The sequence below is a fragment of the Notolepis coatsorum genome, assembly GCF_963971535.1.
Source record: "Notolepis coatsorum genome assembly, chromosome: 8".
NCBI classification, from domain to species: Eukaryota; Metazoa; Chordata; class Actinopteri; order Aulopiformes; family Paralepididae; genus Notolepis; species Notolepis coatsorum.
Window position 1 is genome coordinate 58,233,340 of NC_140172.1, and position 24,529 is coordinate 58,257,868.

Here is a 24,529-nt window from a genome sequence, read left to right on the forward strand (position 1 = left end):
TGGTTGGCGCTGAATAGCAGACATGATTCCGTCAGTCTGCCACAGGGAAGCTGTGTTTGCTGATGCTGCTCACAACCACCAGTAGCGTATGACTGTGTATGTATGTGTACTGTATGTGTGAGTGTGAATGCTTGATGGTTTCTGTGAAGCGCTTTGTGGAACAATGCTGATATACAGTTAAGAATGAGTAATTTGCTTTTGGTTTTTAAGAAAATGGTTTGTAAAGCTATTTTTGAAAACTACAAGGGTGAATAATACTGTTTTTTTTTGCTATTTTCTTTTAGAATACTGTTTTGGAGTCTTAATTTTTTTAATTTTTGTTAAGAATATAGGACAGGCATAGGCTATATAAGCATTGCTTCAGTCTGTACCTTCTCAGTCACTGTAAAATCAAATATTGTTAAATGATGGTGTATATTGTATTGTGTGAGATGATGACTGAATAAACTACTACTACTACTACTACTACTACTACTACTACTACTACTTTGGGTGTTTTCAAAAGGCTGAAAAACGCTGTATGAATTCAAGCCATTATTATTGATAGCTGATGTTCTTCTTATGCAGTTGACTCTGAGGAAAGAGAGAGCACCCAGTCCAGCACAACTGACCCTGAGGGGAGAGAGAGAGCCCAGTCCAGACAGACACACAGACACACAGAGAGAGACAGAGAGAGAGACACAGAGAGAGACACACAGAGAGAGGGAGAGACACAGAGAGAGAGACACACACACACACACACACACACAGAGAGACACATACACAGAGAGAGAGAGAGAGAGAGAGAGAGAGAGAGAGAGAGAGAGAGAGAGAGAGAGAGAGAGAGAGAGAGAGAGAGAGAGAGAGAGAGAGAAACAAGCTCTTGGAATGGGTGTCTGGGAGGAAGTGGGGGGTCTTTCGATGTTGATTAAACGGCAAGCAACTAATGTCATGAGTGCCAAATTAAAGGACAATAAATCCAATCTAACTGAAATTGTGTAGCACAGACCTTTTCTATGGATCAAAACCTCAATATTATTATGGTGTAGTTAATACTTCATGTATCCTTAATCCCTAGGCTAATGAGGCACTAAGATGTTAGTAAAAAAAAAAAAACATATGCCAATGACAGGAAGTAACGGTATATGTATGTGTGTGTCTCTGTGTGTGTGTGTGCACTGTGCATGAGTGCACATCTAGGGGCGGTGTGTAGATTTGGTCTCCCTGATGTTGACTCCTTAGCCACAGCCTTGGGTTGTTTAATACTGGACAAGTGTTTCATAACGGCCGTTGTGTGGGCCGGTTTCGGGGCCGGTGCGTGGGCTGGTGCGTCTGAATGTCCCGGGCTGAATTTGTGTCCCAGTCCGCCACTGGTCGGAGGAAAGCATGCGACAGTCTCCGTCCTCTCGGACCAACAGTAGGGGAAAGTGCGCAACAACCAGGAAGGGGGTTGGGAATTGGCATAACGACTAACAGTGGGATGGGAGAAAAATCGGAAAAAGAAGGAGGGGGAAAAAGATAATAAAAAAAAATATATATACTCGTTATCACTATACATAACACTTATATTGAAACACGTTGACATTAGGGCCGATCTTTCAACCTAAAAGTGCACTTTCTTCAACCTCAAACCTAAATTCATTAGCGACCCGTGTTGCCAAAGTAAACAAATCAGCGCGCACATTCGAGACACACACATATGAAACGAGTCATACGGAACAAATAACGTATAACGGAGGCTGAAATTAGACCAATGTGACTCACAAACTCACAACAGTAGTACACAACCAGGGGAGGAAATTAGGCCATTTTCCTCGCCAAATGCGAGTATTCTTTATGTTTGGCGAGTGATTCATGAAGAGCACTCGCCACACTGGCGAGTAGTAAACAAAACAAAACAAAACAAAACAAAAAAATCATTCTGCAATCTGCTGATTCGCTCACTAGCACAAGCCGAACTCTCTCCCATTTGCGCCTCATAATAATCCATAACCAATGAACATCATCGTTGCGCTCTAAGCTCCTCCAATGAACACTCGTTTTCTAGAAGATGTCGCGGCATGTGCGGCCCTACAGACTCCTGTCACCGGCTTGACAACGTAGACAAACTTAGACAAAAACACATCAGTGGATGAAAATAATTGCATGTAGAGTCGTCGCTTTTCAGTGCGGTCTGACATGGGGGCGAACAACAGCACGTGACGCATCTCCTTCGAGTCGGATGAGAATGACAAGTGGGCGTGAGGCTAACGATTCCACTCACTCAAGTCAACCAGCATTAGCCGGCTAGCTACTATATGTAACAAGCTACCATAAGGCGCGTTCAACATAGTGGACGACTATACTGAGCGGCTTTGCTTAAATGCAGCCGAGTGACATTTTATTATTACCGAATTATTACCGGGTTTCCCCCCATATCACCACTCGTCCATATGCCCTTCACAACAGTGATGTTGTCATACTTGTCATTCAGAATACACCTGCTGAACCCCTAGCGTTGACATGAGATTCGATTCCAATGTATTGTCATCATACAGCACAAGTACAGTACAACCAGAATACGTTTGGCATCCAACCAGATTGCAAATGTAACAAGTCAAGTTGTTTTATTTAGCTATTACATTACAGTGAAATGCTTGGTTCTTTCACTGCCCAGCCCAGTCCAGCCCAACCCAGACCAGCCCAACTTTCCCTGCCCAACCCAGTCCAGCATCTTTCACTGCCCAGTTCAGCCCAACCCAGTGCAGAATAGTTCCCTCTTTCATGTTAATATGTGATATCCTAATATTTTGAAGAGTAGCTACACTGTTATTAATATATGTTTTATGCTAATATTGTGAAGAGTAGAGACACTTATTAATGTTTATGGTAATAAATATTTTAAAGAGTAGAGACACGGTGTGATTATTACTATGATTAAAAATCTATTTAGACGAAGACATACAAAGAAGTAATTAGCACAATTAGCGATTTATTTATGGCTGGTAAGAAATCTGCTTGGCTGGTAAAAAAAAATCATATACTCGCCAGTTGGCTGGTAAGCCAAAAAGTTTGTTTCCTCCCCTGTACACAACTACACAGATGCACAAAATTGATTCTGCATTGATTAAGTGATAATCAAAACCCAGCCGTTAAACCCCTGTAGTGAATCGCGAAGCCAATACGCACACACACACACAGTCGAATTGGAACGCTTTACCAAACATACACTCCCGGCATTCATAACTCGTACGTTGATCTTCCATACGCTTAACCATAACATAACTTAAACGTACTTACCGGTACCCAAACAACGTGTCCCCGAGTCCACATTCATGCACGAATCCATTTCAAAACGTTAGAAAAACGCTCCGTTTCCCGATTCCTCAATCATCCAATGTCTGGAAGTGGACCCATGGTCCATCCATTCGACCTTAACACTATGATCGCCGCGGATGAGTTTTCACGTCATTCCGAGCCATGCTCATTCTGCCGAAGACGCCGTAACTTGTCTTTGATGTCAATATTTCAAAAATCTGTCATCGAAATCATATTTCCTTTCCGGAGCCCTGAGACACACTGCTGATCTCCTCTCAACTCTCTAGCGGTTCAAGAGCGCCATCTGGTGGCCGATCGGCAGATCGCCAACCGGATATTAACCTTTGAACCGGTAGTGCTCATCCATATGTGGTCCGGCCACTCGCTATAGCTCCCGCGACTCCATCTTGAAACACTGGATAATAGATCGCTCGCCCTAACTCAATAAACAACGTTATTTGGACGTATATACTATTATACAACCTGGAAATGGATTGGGCATTTCTACATCCCATAATAGAAAAAAATCTGTTCCACGCTCATCTGCCAGCGGCGCGAGGAAGCCACGGTAAGATTCAGCATTATTTTCTAACGTTTTCTATACTAACTGATCTGATGAACATATGACCCACTCTGGATGAATCATCTAACGCTGCCCACGGAATTATAAACGATCCCCCGCCCATCCGGTCAACATCAGATGATGCGTAGAAACTTCTAGAAGTACGTGCAGTTGAAATTTTTTATCTCGCACAGATTCCTACCAAACTGTATTTGATCATCAATATAATGCATTTGGGGCTATAAATCACGTTCTGAAGAAAGCTGCAGAAAACGATAAAAACATACTTATACTTTAGACCATATTTTAGTATGAATATGTGAATGAAAAAGTGTAACGTTGCTACACCCTGAACAATACATATAGGACATTGAATGAGCCATAATAGCAATTTAGCAATAGAATTTAAAAAGTTATAGCCCTGCAAAGAAGGGGAACTTCTCCATAGACAAATAGAGCTGGCGAGGGATGGTAAATTATGAATTTAACCCATGGCGATTAAAGTGTTAATAAACGGACGGCCATCGGTCCATAACCGCATTCTATAGAAGAATAAGTCTTTATTTGTCGTGCAGATGGGCGACCAACAGGAACATGCGCGTTGCATCACCTGCTCAGCTCAGCTCTGCTACAGTAGATTCAGTGTGAGAGAGGGAAAGACAGATTGCCCTGCCCTCTGCTGGCGCGTGCTGTGCACTACAACCAATGCCGTCCCTGTTATAACTCCTTGTCAGTGTAATAGAAGGAAACGCATCTGTGATTTGGCGCACAGTCTGTGACGTCACGGTATTAAAAATCATACCGACGGGATTTCGAAATACCCTGGTATACCGTCCAAGCCTACTCAAAACCCATCTTTTCAATCATGCTTTTTACCTCTAATTCTGTCGTTTTATTTAATTTTGTCATGTTTTTGTTTTGCCATAGTTTTGTTTCTTCTACCCATGTAAAGCGTCGTTGTGTCACAATCCCTTCCTGAACATTGTGAACAGTGGTCTTCTGTCGCCATCTAGCGGGCAACTGCAGATACTGAACTCTCTCTCATACATTTGTGCCTAGGATGGCTGGCTATGATTAATGTACTGCCTATGTTCATGTTGTCTGTGATCTTGCCCTGCCTAGTCTAATGTCCTCCCCTGTCTGGGGTTGTTTATGTTCTAGTGAGCCCCTTGTTATTTAGTCCTGTTTTCCCTGTGTAAGTATTGGTTTCATGTATCCTTGTCTACCCAGCTGTTGCTGGTTTGTAATCAGCCCCTGTATTTATTCCTGCCTGTTTCTGACTTCCCTGTCGCGTCATTGTTCTGTCTACCCCTGTATCCTGTCATGCTATTCTGTTCACCATTTGTGAAGCTCCCTGTTATTCCTGCCGTCTGCGGAATAACCCTTTACCTCGTTTTCCCCCGTGAGTCCTCTCCTGCTTCCTAGCCATGTTTTCCAGCACTGCTGAGGTTTTCTTTCCGTGCTTACAGTTCGCTTTTGTTTTGTACCCTGTAACGCAGGGGTCTCAAACTCAATTTACCTGGGGGCCGCTGGAGGTAGAGTCTGGGTGAGGCTGGGCCGCATCAAATATTTCACAAAAAAAGGGTTTCAAGTATTCAAAAAAAAAGTACAACTGATCCAATCTTCTCAATCTTTAGCAATAACATTTCAGAACATGAACGGTTCTTCAGGCTTCTCAGTTGTCAGTGGACTCATCCACAGCTATGGAAATGCACTGTGCATTTTTTTATTCTATCACAAAGCTGTTTAATCAAATCACCAGCCAGTATTTCAGTTATTCTGGTTGCTGTGCGATCTGAGGGGGATTTGCTTTTGTTTGCCTTCAAACATGGTCTCCATCACTTCAGTCATACATTATTTTCAAATAGCTACCGTTTCTTGGCATATAGTCACATAATTGGTTTGGTGCTGGGACCAGGGGAGTAGCTGGGAGGGGGAGGTTAGGATGATTCCAAGGGCCCAGCACTGGGGGGGGGGCAGAGAACACTATTATTATCTTTTTATTAACACTATGGTCGCCGAAAACGCCTTTGGACGTCTTTCCTAGCCATGCTCATTCTGCCGAAGACGCCGTAACTCGTCTTTGATATCAATAATTCAAAAATCTGTGATCGAAATCATATTTCTCCTCCGGGGACCTGAGATGTACAGCTGAGCTCCACTCAACTCTCTAGCGGTTCAAGAGTGCCATCTGGTGGCCGATCGGCAGATCGCCAACAGGAAGTGACTCGTCAAACAGGAAGTGCTAATCCATATTTCATCGGGGCACTCGCGATCATTACCAGGACTCTATCTCAACACACTGGATAATCAATCGCTCGCCCTAACTCAATAAACAACGTTATTTGGACGTATATAGTATTATACAACCTGGAAATGGTTCATCAGGATGAACATCCCATAATCGAAAACTGTCTACTCCAAGCTGATCGTCCAACGGCGCGAGGAAGATACGGTGAGTTTCAACGTTATTTTCTAACGTCTTCTATACTAACTGATCTGATGATCATATGACCCACACTAGATGAATGGTATAACGTTGCCCACGGAATTATAAACGCCCCCTCGCCCATCCGGTCAATATCAGATGATATGTACTGTAGTAACTTCTAGAAGTACCTCCAGTTGAAATTTTTCATCTGGCACCGATCGCTACCAAACTGTATTTGATCATCAATATAATGCATTTGGGGCTATAAATCAAGTTCTGGAGAAAGCTGCAGAAAACGATAAAAACATACTTATACTTTAGACCAGGGGTGGCCAACCAGTCAGAGACTGAGAGCCACAAAAAAATGACTGTGGTACCACAAAGAGCCACACCATATACCAGCGTTTCTCAACCTTTTTTTTCAGTCACGGCACCCTTCATGTGTTTATAGGTCTCACCCTCTGGCCTCTGAAGTTGCTAATGTCTTTTATTTGGGCCTCACAGGGTTAAAAGTACCCTGTGAGACCCACGGTTGCAAAATTACAAAATCACTTTTAGCCATTTAAAAAAATTATGTTTATTTAAAAAATGTTAAAGGGGAACTATTTTACTATTTCTTTCACTATTTGGGCACTTTTACACAATTCCTGTGAGTCTATGGAACACCTAGGTTTTTTTTTTTTTTTTTTAAATGCATTTTGTATTTCTAATCAAGTACTAAAAACCGCATTTTTCTACCTCAAGATCTTAAGCCGTTTTGAGGCTGGGCTCCAACCACTGTGTGGCCTGGTGCCAACTGCCACATCAACTGCCACATTATTATGCAGCTGAGAAATCTCTGACATCAGATATGCACATTTTCAGATGACTCAGTTCAGTGAGGGTGAATATTGTGAGAGGAGAATTGGAAGAATTCGCCAATATGAGAATTAGAGACATATATCCTATTAATATAAGTCCACATAGCTAAGAAACAATGGTAAACACTGAAAAAAGCCATTTATAAGATAGTTCCCCTTTAAGCACATGTATAGTCAATTGGTCCTGTTGTTCAGCCTCACAATGCTATTTGATAGTAAATGTGTTTATATGTCCCACCCTCTGGCCTCTGAAGTTGCTAATTTCTTTTTAATTTGGGCCTCACAGGGTTAACCTCTTAAGCCCGAGATATACAGTAAAAGTGTATATTTTCAGCATTATGTTTGTTTACCAATTATTTTAACTGTTATTAGTGAAATATAAGATTATAGAAATCTCAGGGCATTGAGTCGGAAACCGGCGCATATTGACAGGAGGAAGTGGCGCAGCCAAAAGTGAGTGTAGTCTTTTGAAGGAAGAGACTCGGGGCTTTCAAATTTCGAAAAACTACCCTACCCAGCTCACACCAGCCCCTGTCAATCATCTGACTTCTGGATTTACTTTTTAATTTCTCTTATTTTTTGGGATTATCTCCCACAAACCTGAACGTTATTGCCATAAAACAGAACGCAGTTAGTTTCTCTACCTTTCTGTGAACGTCTTGCAAAAAACGGTGTTGCAATATGATGAAGAATGGTGGAGAAATTTACATTATAAAAAAGATGGCAGAATTCAGTACTGTATCTACAAAACCTTCTGTTTAATCATCTTCCCTTTATTCATTTGCTTAGATTTTTCAGGTCTGGTCAATTTTAGCATGGTGTTATTTACAGTCAAAGATAATTTTTTTTTTAAATAGAATTGATATTCTCCTTTGGTTCATTACAATTTACTCAAGCCTAGTAACAGACACACTATTTCTGACACTGATCCATATATGTCCCTAGATTCAGATACCAAGAACATGCAAATGGACCATTAAAAAAAAAATTGTAAATGTTTATTCTACGTCCTTATGGAATGAGTGACATAAAAAAAATAAAGCAAAAAAATTAAAAAAAAAGTAAAAAATAAATAATTTTTTTTTTTTTTTTTTTTTTTTTATGGGTGGAAGAGCCGCACATTGACGGGCAAAGAGCCGCATGCGGCTCGCGAGCCGCGGGTTGGCCACCCCTGCTTTAGACCATATTTTAGTATGAATATGTGAATGAAAAAGTATATCGTTGCTACACCCTGAACAATGGATATAGGACATTGAATGGGCCATAATAATGTTAAATTAGCAATAGAATTTAAAAAGTTATAGCCCTGCAAAGAAGGGGAACTTCTCCATAGACAAATAGAGCTGGCTAGGGATGGTAAATTATGAATTTAACCATGGCGATCAAAGTGTTAATATGGTTTTATTATTATCCTAAAGTAAGTTAATGTAGATGACTCAAAAGTATAATTGCCTGTATTATAAAAAAAAATAGGTAAAAACCATATTATGCGTTTTCATCAATAAATAAATGCCCCAAATCTTTTTATAGATTGGGGGCCCCACATTTTTTTATAGATTGGGGGCCCACAAATTGATTCTTTCATGGGGCCCAGAATCTCCAGCTACGCCCCTGGCTGGGACTCAGGATGAACGCATATTTTTCCGTCCATTCACCTTTGAATTGCAGCAGTGGCAGCTGGCCACCGGGGGCGCTCGGGCGCTGACCCAACTGTTGAATGAGAGAAGAAAAAGATTAATTTTTTTTGTTTTTTGTTTTATAGCCCTATATAAACATGTTTAAAATGAATAATATTTACTCATTTTAAGTATGTTTGTGTTTCCAATGCACAATATAACGTTAAAATATCAAATATTAATAATAGTTTTCCTGAACAGGAAGTGACGATTCTGTCTGATAAAGAACGTTCCATTACCGTAGCCGCATTTCTCCTGCCGTATTTCTCTCGGGCTAGACGCAATAGCGCTGTGAGTGCGCGTGTACGACGTGCACTGGTTTCATCGCTGTATCCGTCGCAGCCAATCAGTGCGTAACGCGCTGTGCGTTGAATATGATGTATTATGATGGAACTCTGGCGCGTTTTGAAGCGGTCTGCAAGCAGCCGAGCGTCTATCATTTCCATAGCATAGCCGCATTTCGCGGAGAAGCTCTCTGATTGGCCGACGCGGCTAAGCCAGTACTTTCGGTAGCCGCAGTTTGCAACATGTTCGAGGCTGTGTGTTGTGATGTAGTCTCGAGTCTGGACAGTGGGCAGTGAGTGGATATACATCGACAACAGTCTGGGGGACAGTCAGTGGACATACACTTTATTAAGCCCTCCGGCTGGACCACGTTTCAATTAAACAAAGTGAGTTAATTCTCTTTCTCTCTCTCTCTCTCTCTCTTAGCCACTCAGCTAAAGCTAGCCTCCTCTCTCTCTCTCTCTCTCTCTCTCTCTCTCTAACTAACTAACGTGATTCTCTCTCTCTCTCTCTCTCTCTCTAACTAACTAACTAACGTGATTCTCTCTCTCTCTAACTAACTAACGTGATTCTCTCTCTCTCTCACTAACTAACATGATTCTCTCTCTCTCTCTCTGCGTATGCGTGTGTTTGGAGACGGAGCGAGTTTGTTTCTAACTTTCCAATTTTATATTGTGTTTCAAGTTGTGAATTAGACTACTTTATTTGACTGGTAGTGTTGTAACTTGTGGGGAGTCAGTGTTCGCTTGGTCAGCTGTCCACTGCCCGCTGCCAGTGACATGCCAATGCGTGGTACATGTTTGCAAAATGTTTGGTATAGCGCCCCCCATGGAGAAGAATGTACCGGCCGCTACTGAATTGCAGTCGACTTTTCTTTTACTGACCATCTTTGAAAATGCCATATTTTTCTGCTGGCTGCCTGCTGGCGAAAATAGGCTAGTAGCTGAATTTATCTCACAGAGATAAAACTGGGAGCGAGTTTACTGTAGATGCGCTGCCAACTCTGCTCCGACTTGAACTGAAAGAGAGACGACATGCAGTCCGTGAAGACCCTCCCTACTCCCTTACTCTGCCTCTGATTCGCAGACTGTGGGTGAGGGGGAAAAACGCTGACGGGACGCGTATGTGATTGGACCAGACCCGTACACACACAGACAGACTGCTGCCGGACATGCAGAGCACTGCTCGCAGAGGAGAGAGATAGCGAGGATGCATTTGCTTCCACTTTACTTGATATCACTCCGGAATCACGTTTCAACCAAGTCACTAACATAACGTTGCTGTCATGAGCCTGCGCTATGGTAGCCTACAAGTGATAAAATAAATAAAACTTCCAACTCTCGCGCAACGACTCTGCAAACAGTTGCGCGCAGGCCGCATTAACACTAAACGTTGATGTCCAGTAGGGGGCCGCAAAATATCATCCTGCGGGCCGCAATTGGGCCGCGAGTTTGAGACCCCTGCTGTAACCTGTACCCTTGTTATTACTGCACAGTAAAGCCCTTTCCTTGTACCCTACTCCGTCGACTCTGCCTCCTCTCTCTCGTTATCATTTGTTCAGCATCTTCACCTCCCCTCGCCACCCACCGTAACACTTTGAGCATCTGGAAAATCGCTATATAACCCTTTAATCGCCAATGACGTGTATAGACGTCATTCCTCGCCATGCGTAATCTGCCAATGACGTTGTACAGCGTCTTCGAGATCAATATTTAAAAAATCTGTCATGGCAATCATATTTCATCCACGGAGACTTGACGGGTGCTGTAGAGCTCCTCTCAACTCTCCAACGGTGCAAGACCGCCATCTGGTGGCCGATCGGCGAGGTGCCAAAACCGGAAGTGAGTGGCCGGAAGTGGTGCTCACCCATATTTCGTCCGGCCACTCGCTATCGCTCGCGGACTTATAAACCCCCCCCCCCTCCGGTCACCAGCAGATGATGAGGCATGACGTTTAGGACCTTGTACAATTGACATTTTTTATCTGACGTCAATCGGTATCAAACTACATTTGATGATCTAATATATGTATTCATGGCTATAACTCACATTCTATGGAATGCTGCAGAAAACGATAAAAATATATTTATACTTTAGACCATATTTTAGTATTAATGTGTGAATGAAAAAGTAGAACGGTGCTACATCCTAAACGATAGATACTTGATGTTGAATGGGCCATAGTAATGTCAATTTAGCAATACAATTTAAAAGGTTATAGCCCTGCAAAGAAGGGGAACATCTCCATAGACTTACAGTGGTGGCAGAGAGTGGATTAAGATCAGAATAATCTGTGGCAGATAAAGGGTTAAAATAGATGTATTATTATTGTGAATGTACACACCCTAAGTCACATTTATATTTTAAAATTGCTCACAGGATCTGAACAAAATCAAGAGCTCACATAAACATGTTATGGCCCCACATATGCCCCTTTTCCACTGCATGGTACCTACTCGACTCTACTCTACTCTACTCTGCATTTTCGGTTTTCCGTACCAGGTACTTTTTGGGTACTTTTTTAGTCCCTGCTCTGTCGAGGTTCCAAGCGGGTAGAAGTGGTACCAGAAAAGTCACGTGAAACACTGCAGACCACTGATTGGTCAGAAGAGAGACGCGTCACTCGTTGGAGCGTCCTGCACAAAAACAGAAAGCCGCCATCTTTATTTAGCCTCGCATAGGATTTCATTATGTTTGCAGCAGGAACAAGTGCAATAAACAAAAAAAGATACAGTCACTGTGTATTCTGCCTCATTTATTGATGAAACAAAACTGACATCAACACAATTTGCCACCGAGCGGAGAGTTTAGTCTCACAAAAAGATTGCTGATTTGTTAAGCTTGTTGTGCTTGTTGTGCTTAGGTGCTAATGTGCTAGCGTGATCAATATAACTCGCTATTGGTTGTTTGTACTAGTAACGTTAATGCTAGTAGAATAGACACAACGTGAGGTAATCACCATCCATTTTAAACCGGTTATTACCTAATGCTAACGTTAGCAGATAGACGTGAGAGGTAACGAAAGCTTGTTGTTAGCCTAACGTTAACGTTTTGACACTAATTTCCTCTGTATCAATGCTGGCTCATTGTGTTTCTTCCTGGGTGCAGGTAAACATGCTGAGGATGTGTTTGGTGAGCTCTTCAACGAGGCCAACACCTTCTATGTGCGCGCCAACTGTCTCCAGGACCGCATCGACCGTCTGGCTGTCAAAGTCACCGAGCTGGACTCCAACGTGGAAGAAGGTTAGTTGGGCTCAAATGTTGAGTTACACCAGGGCAATATACAGTAGAGGGAAATATCGCAACATTTGTCTTTGCTTTGTTACAATAGAGGTGGGAATCACCAGGGATTTCCCATTTCGATTTCCATGATTAGGGCTGAGATTCGATGACCCAGTGATTCGGATGCATTACAATCTAGTGTATGTTTCGATCCCATTCAATATATTGTGATTTTAATTATAACACATTTTTGGTGTTGCCTTTTCCAGTCCTGATGTTAGAATAGTAGGAGGAGTTGGCAGTAGAGAGGGTTTACTTGTACTGAAAGTTGTTAATCAACTATTAACAAATACTTAACACGTGATTAGTAAGTAGTTTACTAATAGCTTGTTCATGATCTACAACACATTCGGGGCCATCCACGTATATATACGTGATTAACTCGTTTTTGCTTTTATTCCATTTTAATATTCTACTCAATGTCACAGAGCTGTATTTTGGCTGGAAAAGGCATATTGGGACTCCGAAAGTGCAGTACCGGCCAGATCCTGGTAGTGGCGCTGTCTCGAGAATGCAGAATGTTTCAAACCTGGTGTAACTTCTTTTTCGCTCTGGGTGGACTTTTATGTTAGCCTGAAGCTATGGCTTCACCAGATCGCCTGGAATACTTTTTGCGACGCCGAATTCAGTATGCAGTAAAGGAATATAGCATCAGCCAATGGACATATCGATCTACCAGATGGCAATCAAATAACTGGGAAATTCTTTTTGGAATCCAAGCGGCCACAGGTAAGAGCGATTTGACGTCAATTTCAGCCTGATCGGGCCTTGTTCTCATAGCCATCCACTCGGTCAGCGTATGTTATTGTAATAACGAATGCCGTTATTGGTCATCAATAATCAGAAACGACTTCCCCCCCCTTTCATGCATTCATGGTGGAACATGATACAGATCATAATGCATTTAGATTTTTAACTCTAGCTTGTGTAGGGCCGAAACGCCATCGATTTGACATTATTAGCTTAGCGCCCTATAACTAGCCTTGCAGGAATTATCCCAGACCATTCCGATATAACGCTCATATTGACAACGCTGTAAAACGGGAACGTATTGATGAAAAAATTATTTCTTTATGGCATATTGAAGGGAAGGTTTATACTGTCAATTGACAACGACAATGGACACATAGCAATAATATAAAATATAGATTTAGCTCTACAAACAACGTCACGCACAGTGAAAAGTTGTAATGAAAAGCTGCCGTCCTAGAATGGACGTCTAATCTAATGGCCCCGAATGTGTTAAATGCATAGTAGTTAAGGCATAGTTTTAAATCATTAACACATTGGTCGCCAATAACGGGTTACGCCGTTTTTGCCCGCCATGCATTGAACGCCAAGAATGACTTGGTGGCAGACTGGGTATATTGATGGGTATAACCCATGGCACCCAATGTGTTAACCAACTAGTAACAAAATGTAACAAGTCATTAACACATTGGGCGCCGGGGGTTGTGCCCATCATTGTACCCAGTCGGCCACCATTGAAAGCCTATGGACATGTTTACCTTCTTTGCAGGGCTATAACTTTTTAAATTGTATTGCTATATTGACATTACTATGGCCCATTCAACATCGATTATCTATCGTTCCGGATGTGGGAATGTTATATTTTTTCATTCATACATTGTTGTGTTAATACCTTCGAGAATATAAGTATGTTTTCAAGCTTTTCTGCTGTAATTCCAAAAACGCTAGTTATAGGCCCTGACGCATAGATTTGCCCTTTTCGAGCTCAGAGCCAGTCCCAATGATAACGTGAGGCTGGATGGATGAAAAATGAATGGATATTGCTAATAAAATAAATAACGAGATTTCACGTCGTTGGCACCCAATGTATCGTTGGATGACCAGCCGTTATCTGTGAGAGAATGTGGGGTTTCGCCGTCTCATAGAGCACTTGGAGCCACGTTATCAGTTGCCTTCTCTGCACTACTTCACCGACAAAGCTCTGCCTGCGCTTCACACTCCGTGACCACCTGCAAGCCAATTAAGTGTACCCATGTTAGGTGTGCCTTCTTTGTCATTTACCACAGACAGTTCTTCAGTGAGTCCAATGTCACTCATTAGCTTCACAGTTCAGTGGATTGACTCCGCGTTTAAGTTACATCACGCTACCTTGCATGCGCAGAACTTTCGAGGATCTCACACGGCAGATCGTGTTAGAGAGGCGCTCCTGGGGATGCTTACCAGTTGGGGAATAGAGAAGTCACGGGTCCATACAACGCGCAAAACATGAAGGCCATGGATGATATGGAAGTAGCGAGTGTGGGCTGTCTCGCGCACACGCTCCAACTTGCCGTGCATGAGGGTCTACTGTCTTAGCGCAGCGTCACAGACACACTGGCCACCGCAAGGAAAATTATTGGCCATTTCAAACATTCCCCGTTGGCCTATTCCTGTCTGGAAGATATCCAGAACGACCTGAAGATGGACGTCAAGCGTCTACAGCAGGACGTTGCTGTGAGATGGAACAGCAGCCTTTACATGTTACAGAGCATCTTGGAGCAAAAGCGGGCTCTCTGTGTTTATGCAGCTGACTACACCCTCCCAACCACACTGACAGCCAGCCAGTGGACCCTGATGGAGAAGACAGCTGAGGTGTTAGTTCCATTTGAGGAACTCACGAGGGATGTGAGCAACCCCACTGCATCTTCAGCCGATGTAATCCCTGCAATAACAGGTTATTAATTATTACAATAATTTATCATTTGCTATATTTTAATAATAATGACATTTTACTATACATGTATTTTATATTCTAAATAAAGTTTAATAAACCATTCATCCATCCATTCATTTCATTCATCCAAACAGCCCTCAGTCGTGTACTCTCTCGGGAGATGACTACTGACCAGGGGGTCAAAACAATGAAGAGCACGCTCCTAGCTGCAGTGGAGACCCGCTTTGCTGAGATAGAGCCACTACACAGCATCGCCACTCTATTAGATCCAAGATACAAAGACAGGCAAGTAAATTAATGTACTATTTGAATGCTATAAATAATCGTATAACGTTAAAGGTGACATGTACTATAAATGTCATCCGCTGGGTAGCGCACAGTGATGTGATTGGCTCTGTGGTTGGAGATAATGCCCGCCCCCATTCTACCTAGACAAGACAGCGAGTGGAAGCCACTTCCTCATGCTGCGAGGCGGAGTGGGGCCCGACGCCTCTGCGTGCGCTCTGGAGGGAGAGAGAGATGGAGAGAGAGATGGAGAGAGGGGGCACTTGGGGGGGGGGGGGGGGGGGGGGGACCTGCTGCGCGGCACACTGCAGAGGTGTCGGGTTTCGCTCTGGAAGAAGCTCTCTCTCCCCCCCCCCCCCCCCCCCCCCCCCTCTCTCTCTCGCTCTCCCTCCGACTCTCCGAGTGTGTGCAGAGGTGTCGGGTTTCGCTCTGGAAGAAGCTCTCTCTCTCCCACCCCCTCTCTCTCTCTCTCTCCCACCCCGCCTATCTCTCTCTCTCTATCTCTCTCAGTCTACCAGTAGCAGACTGTGTGGGCTGACTGTCACTCAAAGTGCTTATGGGCGGAGCCAGGCCATAACAGCCTGAAATCTTGAAGCTGGAAAATGATGGTTTTGAGTACTTGATTAGAAATATAAAACAATGCATTTTTTTGAAAAAAACCTTACAGATGTCTTCAATAGACTAACAGGAATTGTGTAAAGTTGCCCAAATAGTGCTAGGAATAGCAGTACATAGCCCCTTTAAATAAAATGCTGTGTGTTGTCTTGCCATATGTTTGACTGACTTAGTTGTGAACTTGTGGGTAATTGATACATTTATCTATTTTCAGATTCTTCACAAAATCAGACAACCTGAGGCTTGCCAAGGATAAGCTCATCCAGGAGGTGGTGAAGATGGAGGAGGAGAGGGCTGCCAGAGAGCCAGAGGCCGCAGAGCCTAGAAGCAAGACACCACGTCAAGAAGAAGCAAGCACAAGCAGCTGCCTGGGCAGAGTCTTGGATGAGATTTTGGAAGAGAATCAGCTAGAGGCTCGGTCTGTGAGTACATCAGCTGATGTCCAGGTACAGACCTATCTCTCAGAGCAAACCAGGGGCGTCCATTTGGTATGGCAAGGTATGGCACTCGCCATACCTTGGCAAATAAAAATGTTTTTTTTTTTTTTTTTTTTTTACAATTTTTTATGTTGATTTTGAATTTGAATGTCAACATTATGAACGAAGCTTCGAACTATTCGGTACAGCCCTAGCATGTTTTGATATTGTCAATTATCTCACTTTTACTAGGTGACTTTTGCTGTGACTAACTGAAATATGCCCAAAAAAAAGGAAAATGGACATAGGGACGTTTCTTTTATCAAAGGGCAGCAGAGACAAGTGATACAGGGACACAGGTAAGGTCTGGCTTAGTGATTATAATAGTGCAGTTCAGCATTCAGTAACCCATACTTTTTGTGAATGTGTTTTTGATACTACATTCTGTTGAACACACACCTCAAAACCGTACCTAAGGAAAATTGGCTCAATTGCAAGAAAAGTAATAGACAGTTATGATATTACATTCTGCATAATTCGTATGCAAAATATTGTGGTTCCCTGCTTTAGTATGTTGACACATTTCTATACTAAAAATGCTTGTGTAGTCCTGTGTCATACCTAAATGTCATATAACTGAATTGTATAGAAACAACTCACCAAAAGTGACTATTGCACAACTGATTTGACAAAAAAAATCCACCTTCACCCCCCTTCCTCGCCATACCTTGCCTTTTAGTGAAAGGACGCCACTGGAGCAAACCCACCCTAGGAAAAGCAATCCTCTACACTACTGGAAAGATAATCATTGGGTCTCATTCTCCAAGGACTTACGACAAAAAGGGCTTTCTCTTGGGGCCATTTGAGACCTTTTCGGGACTATTTTGGGATTCACCAACCGTCCCAATAAAACATATAATTAATATTATATTATTATATATTTTCTATATTCATGTCTTGCCCGAAAAGGTCTCAAATGGCCCTAAGAGAAAGTCCTTTTTGTCGTAAGTCCGTTGGAGAATGAGACATTTGTCTCACGTTTCCCCTCACTGGCTGCTGTTACAACCACGTTTCTCTGTGCCCCCTGCACCTCTGTGGACAGTGAGAGACTCTTTAGTGCAGTGTCCAACGTCCTTGATGAGAAAAGGAATCGGCTCTCAGCTGACAGGGTAGAGATGCTGATTTTCTTGTAAAAAAAAACTCCACTTAACACATTGTCTGCCAGTCATTGTGCCCATCTTTGTGGCCTCTCTGCCAGCGCTGTAAGCCTATGGAGTGGCTCACCTTCTTTACAGGGCTATAACTTTTTAAATATTATAGCTATATCGACATTACTATGGCCCATTCAACATCGGGTATCTATCGTTCCGGATGTGGGAACGTTATATTTTTCCATTCATACATTGTCGTGTTAGTACCGTCGAGAATATAAGTATGTTTTTATAGTGTAGAGCAGTAATTCCTAAAACGCAAGTTATAGGCCCCAACGCATATTATACATTATCGATTGACGTTTTGTTCCTATACACGCTATATAAAAAATTCAAATGTATATGATCGGTATACATTATGCTTCATCATGCGTGAAGGAAAGGGGGGGGGGGGTCGTTTATAATTCCTTGATTGTCAGTAACACCTTTTTTAGTATGGGTTGATACATTGATCAGATGGATTGCAGTGAAATAAAAATATTCCAATTATTTGACGTTGATCTGCTAGATCCATTTTCCGTTTGTATGACGCAATAAACGCCGAAATCATATTGATTCTTGTGTTTCGAAAGCGATCCAATGCACTCAAGTGTGTATATAGACCCACGTTACAATATATCTCTGCCGGATGAATTTCCCCGATGCACCGAGCGCCACTTCCGATTTGGCGTGGAGTGTATCTCGCCCGAAATCCACCAGGGGGCGGTATTGAGGCGTTGCAATATCAGACAGGGTCCAGCTGCATCCCGGAGGGAGGCTGGATGAATTATGAATGCCATGGCGAAAAAATTTAATATTGATCCCAAAAACGAGTTAACCTGTTCCACCCGTGGAATATTTTCGCCTAAAATATATACCTAGGTAAATGGAATATTGCTCCACTTCTACAAGGGTCCATTTGCATATTATTGGTATCAGTGTCAGAAATATTGTGTCTATTACTAGGCTTGCTTAAATTGTGATGAAACAAAGGAGAATATGAATTATGATTTTTCTTTGCATCCTTGACAGTGAATAACACCATGATAATAATGACCAAACTTAAAAAACGGCCACTGATCTTGTTCAGTACCCTCTTGAGATCATGTGTAAAAAAATATCTAAGGAAATTAATAAAGGGAAGATGATTAACCCATTCTCTGCCACCACTTTGATCATCCTAAACCATTCTCTGCCAGTACTATAAGTCTATGGAGATGTTCACCTTCTTTGCAGGGCTATAACTTTTTAAATTGTATTGCTAAATTGACATTACTATGGCCTATTCAACATCGATTAGCTATCGTTCAGGATGTAGGAACGTTTTACTTTTTCATTCACACATTTATACGAAAATACCGTCAGAGTATAAATATGTTTTTATCGTTTTCTGCAGTATTTCCTAGAACGTGAGATATAGACATAAATGCATATATTAGATTATCAAATGCCGTTTGATACCGATCAACGTTATATAAAAAATTTCAACTGTACATTGTACCTAAGCGTTATGACTGATCATCCGCGGGTGAACGGAAGGGGGGGGGCGGGGGGGTGGTCGTTTATAATTCCGTGACTGACGTTGAATGATTTATGTAGTATGGGTGATATATAGATCAGAGCAGTTTGTATCGAAAATGATAAAGAAAAACGCTGAAACTTACATCAGCTTCCTCGTAGCGTTGGGCGATGAGAGTGGATCAAACAGATCCCAGTTATGTGATGTGCATCGATGCAGTTCCGGTTTGTATAATACTAATATACGCCCAAATCATGTGGATTATTGAGTTATGGCAAATATCCATATCCACGGTGTCTTGAGTCCAGGGACGATAAACGAGTGGCCGGACGGAATAGGGAGACACACCGGTATCACAAGAGATCCACTTCCGGTTGTAACTCGCCGATCAGCCACCAGTAGGGATGGGTACCGAATTCGGTACTTTTGAGGTACCGAACCGAAACACGTCGGTACTACCGAGTATCGAATCAAGTGAGAAACCAAAAAAAAAAAAAAATTATTATTTTTTTTTTTACTTTTTTCTTTTCATGTCAACGTTCACACGCACAATATATGCTTACCTAGGATTTGACTTGATTCAACAACAAAGCAGTCGGAGCAATGACAAGCCGAAAACTGTCGAAATTGTAGTTATTTGAAGTTTGGATTTTTTTTTACGACTGAGGTAGGTAAATTAAATTTCTTGAGACTAAAGTACCGAAAAAAGGTACCGTTGGGTACCGGTATCGATTCACAGGTACCGGTACCGGTATCAGTTCAAATGTGAAAGGTACCCATCCCTAGCCACCAGGTGGCGGTATTGAAGCGTTGCAGAGTTGTGATGGCTCCCGCAGCATATGACAAGGCTCTGTGGGTGAAATATGAATTCCATGACGAAAATATGAAATATGAACTTGAAACACGCTGTACAGCGATATTGGCAGACAACGCATGGCGGGCAATAACGCTGAACAGTGATTCTGGCGGGTAATGGGTTAAACCGAAGGTTCTGTAGATACAGTACTGAATTCTCCCATCCGGACCAATGCAATTTGAAATATTTTTTTTTTTTTTTATCCACTTTTTCTCCCATTTTCTATATTTTCTCCCATCCCAATTTCGTATCATCCAATTCAACCCTCCCCTGTCACGGACTCTGTTTCTTGCCTCCCACAAGCCGGCTGCAATGTGGACTAAGTCATACATAGCACAAGTCCCCTCCGGTACTTGAGGTAACAGCAGTCGCATCTTTTCACCTGCACAGCTCGATCTCTCAGTGGCGAGGAGTAACGCGTGGGAGGCTCACGCTGCCCCCGACACTTCCTGATTCTACTGCGCAGGCGCACCAACCGACCTGTAGGAGTCGCTGTCCACAACGCCCGATCCCCACCCATCAGTTTCCCACCTCCTAATACGGCCAATGTGTATTAGTACGGACGACCAGCTAAACTGAAAGCAAATGTGGAGTGCTGGGCTCGAACAGACGAGCCCAGCGTCTCCAGCATTTCGTGGCGAGCGCCTTGCCCACTACGCCACGTAGCCGCCCGCAATTAGAATTATTATTATAGAATATAGAATATGATACTTATAAATTACCTTATTATAGCCAATTTGCACATTTATATATATATACATATATTATCTTTCAAATGCCAGAGTTCAATTTGGATTTAGTATCACCAGGCATGCGTAAGAACAGATAATGAAATCTACTGTAATCTACTGTACTTTTTAATTTCCCCCACAGTGCAACCGTTTTGAAACTAATTTCAGATCTAATTGTTCCTACATGTTAACAATAGGGAAGAGAAACGAACTGCGTTTAAAAATTTGTCAAAAACGTTACCTTTTGTGGCTTATTATCCCAAATAATAACAGTTATTGAAATAATTCATACAGAGCTCTGAACCTTTAACCCCATATAATCTTCCAGGGAGTGTAGTTCGGAAAAATTCCAATGCTGATCGACAGCTATGCACCCCCTCTACAATATGGCCGCAAAAAAACTACAATTCCCACAGTTCAAAATTTCCAAAATGGTCGCCCTCGCGACTAGACTTCATCAAATCGAAAAGTGAAATCTATCTAAAGGCACTTTTAACCAGTGTTGGGCAAGTTACTTTAAAAAAGTAACTAGTTACGTTACTAGTTACTTCTTCCAAAAAGTAACTAAATTACTTACTCAGTTACAAATTATAAAAGTAACTAGTTACTTCAGAAAGTAACTATTGCGTTACTTTCAAGATTTTTTTTTACATAAACAACATACACAAATCTAAACTATTTGAATGTTGCTGTGGGACAAAGTGAGACTAGCCTCCAATCAAATGCCATGTAGGCTATGTAGATATTATAATTACTATGTTTATATAGTGGATCATATACACAAATACAAACAGAATAGATGTTTTGGAACTTTTGATATGTATTGCCCCTCAACAGGCCACAACTGGGCAACATTAAATTATGCTTGTTAAGCACTATACCAAAAATAAATAACAAATATATACTGATTGATTGAACATTTTAATTAACAGATTTCAGAATGGGTACAATACAGTACGGCTCAATACACACAATTGTTAAGGGGATGCAGACCAGAGAAAGAGTTTCGTCTTGTTTACATCAGGGTCCCCTATTTTCAATTCATGACATTTATGACGAAAGTCTTTCTCTGGTCTGCATCCCCTTAACAATTGTATGTATTGAGCTGTACTGTACCCATTCTGCAATCTGTTAATAAACGTTTCAATCAATCAATGACATACACAACATACAGATATAAGAATCTAATCGAATCATCTAAACTAATCTAATCATTACATTTAAGACATGCATGACATACAGAGATATATGGCTGAAGCCTGTGCTATTAAACCAGGAAGTGCAGCACTGTTGATAAGGCTGTCAGCACTGCAGTGGACCACTCAGTGCCCTGCGCTGCAAAGAGTGAACACAAAACGCTCATGGACCCGCGGTCTCATGTTGACATTGTGTTGTTCGTTGGATTCGTTTTTGAGCTCAAAACGTACACTACACGGACCGCGGTCTCATGCTGACTGATCAGTGATCGCTTGTCTTGTCACGCTGTGTGTCAGACTCTGGATGCTTTAGACACCCGCCCACCTCCACCTCTGATTGGCTTACCATGACATTGTATTCAACCTCAGCCAATCGTCAGCATGTATGCTTGGCTCGCGCACTGTCCACTAAACAAGGAAGAACATAATTATTGCCTCTCGGCGCAGAGATATGTCTGATGAAAGAAAGGTTCATTCATAGTAACGCGCCGCATTTTTTTGTAGTAACGGTAACGACGTTATTAAGATTGGAAGAGTAATCCGTTAGATTACTCGTTACTGAAAAAACGAACGCCGTTAGTAACGAAGTTACTTATAGTGCCGTTATTCCCATCACTGCTTTTAACCTATTGCTAAACTAACGTATTGATGATAATATACATTCTACATGCTTTTGTGACATGTTAGTGATGTTAATACTTGAAAACGTTTGATATTAAAATCGCAACTTATATGCAACACTCTGAAAAATATTGATTTATGACCAGATGCCATTTTGGGACCGGTACCAGTCCCGTCGGGTGGAACAGGTTAACTCGTTTCTGGCGCACAGCGCATGGTGGGCAATAACGAGTTAACTCGTTTATGGCGCACAATGTGTTAATTGTGATGACAGAAAGTGAGTAAGAAGAGAGTGCAGTAAAAAAAAAAATAGTACATTCAAATTTCAAGGGTTAGCCTTCCCTTAAATTTTTTTTTAAAGTGTGTTTATATCCCATGTTTACATTTTATATTTGAATTGTGAAATATATATATGTTGTTTTTCATGTTGCATTAAAACCCTCTGAAGTCTAGACGGTTATGCTCCGCCTCCTTGAGAATTTTCACAATTTTTTTTTTTTTTACATAATGAAACATTCTGGTACAATCCTTACCAATTTGCAGCAAGAGGGTCTGAAAAGAATTCAGTGAATTCAGCTAAATGATATGAGAACTACACTCCTTCCCAGAATGCAATGTGATGTCAATGTCACTAGACCAATTCACACATGGAACAGAGGCCCTTTGTTCCTTTGTTATTCCAATGACTGGGTCCAGGCAGCGTGAATATTAACACTTTGATCGCCGGAAACGCCGAAACTCGTCATTGCCCGCCATGCTCATTCTGCCGAAGACGCCGTAACACGTCTTTGATATCAATATTTCAAAAATCTGTGATCGAAATCATATTTCTCCTCCGGGGACCTGAGATATACTGCTGAGCTCCACTCAACTCTCTAACGGTTCAAGAGCGCCATCTGGTGGCCGATCGGCAGATTGCCCAACAGGAAGTGACGCGCCAAACAGGAAGTGCTCACCCATATTTCGTCCGGGCACTCGCGATCGTTAGCAGGACTCCATCTCGACACACTGGATAATCAATCGCTCGCCCTAACTCAATAAACAACGTTATTTGGACGTATATAGTATTATACAACCTGGAAATGGTTCATCTAGATCAGGGGTTCCCAAACTTTTCAGGCCAGGGCCCAGAAAATAAGGCGTCAGAGAGCCGCGGCCCAATGCACATCGTCGTTTTTTTTTTTTTTTTGCCAGGCGACCGATTTTTTAAGCCAAATATCACTTCAATCCTTAAGTTAGTTCAAGTTAGTTATTCATTTATATGTGCTATTTATGAGAGGGCTAACTTGTTGCAAAATAATAATGATAATAATAATAGCCTCATTAAAATACTATTGTTGCTTCGGTTGTTTTCAGCGTTTTATGTGCATAATCTGTTATTTAGTTTGAAATGTTCGTTGAAATAAGTAGATTTTTCGTTTTTGTTTATTTATTAAGTTAATATAAAACCATATAGTCACATTTTAGAATACAATAGAATAGTATTTTAGAATACAACTCGAAACATTGTCCTGGCTTGCTTCTAAGTTCAGTCAGTGGCCTGACAAAAAAATTATAATAAAAAAATAAAAAATAAAAAATAATTTTTTTTTTTTTTTTTTTTTAATCATCTCGCGGCCCACCCGTGGCTGCTCGCGGCCCACCTTTGGGTCGCGACCCCGACTTTGGGAACCACTGATCTAGATCAACATCCCATAATAGAAAACTGTCTACTCCAAGCTGATCGCCCAACGGCCCGAGGAGACTGGGGTAAGTTTCAGCGTTTATTATTACCGTGTTCGATATAAACTGCTCTGATGATCATATGACCCACACTAGATGAATGATATAACATTGCCCACGGAATTATAAACGACCCCCCGCCCATCCGGTCAACATCAGATCATACGTAGTAACTTCTAGAAGTACCTCCAGTTGAAATTTTTTATCTGGCAGAAAACGATAAAAACATACTTATACTTTAGACCGTATTTTAGTATGAATATGTGAATGAAAAAGTATAACGTTGCTACACCCTGAACAATAGATATAGGACATTGAATGGGC

The 24,529-nt window shown here is 41.9% G+C and overlaps 1 protein-coding gene across 1 annotated transcript in view; it reads left to right on the top strand.

The window, feature by feature from the left end:
* Positions 1-24,529, top strand: part of LOC311233457 (actin-binding protein WASF3-like) — a gene marked incomplete at both ends in the record, with an annotated part of 178,221 nt that overhangs the window by 34,662 nt on the left and 119,030 nt on the right. The window contains one exon of the mRNA XM_084320424.1: positions 12,198-12,332. Within this exon, the coding sequence (XP_084176550.1) occupies positions 12,198-12,332 (135 nt within the window). The remainder of the gene's footprint in view (positions 1-12,197; positions 12,333-24,529) is intronic.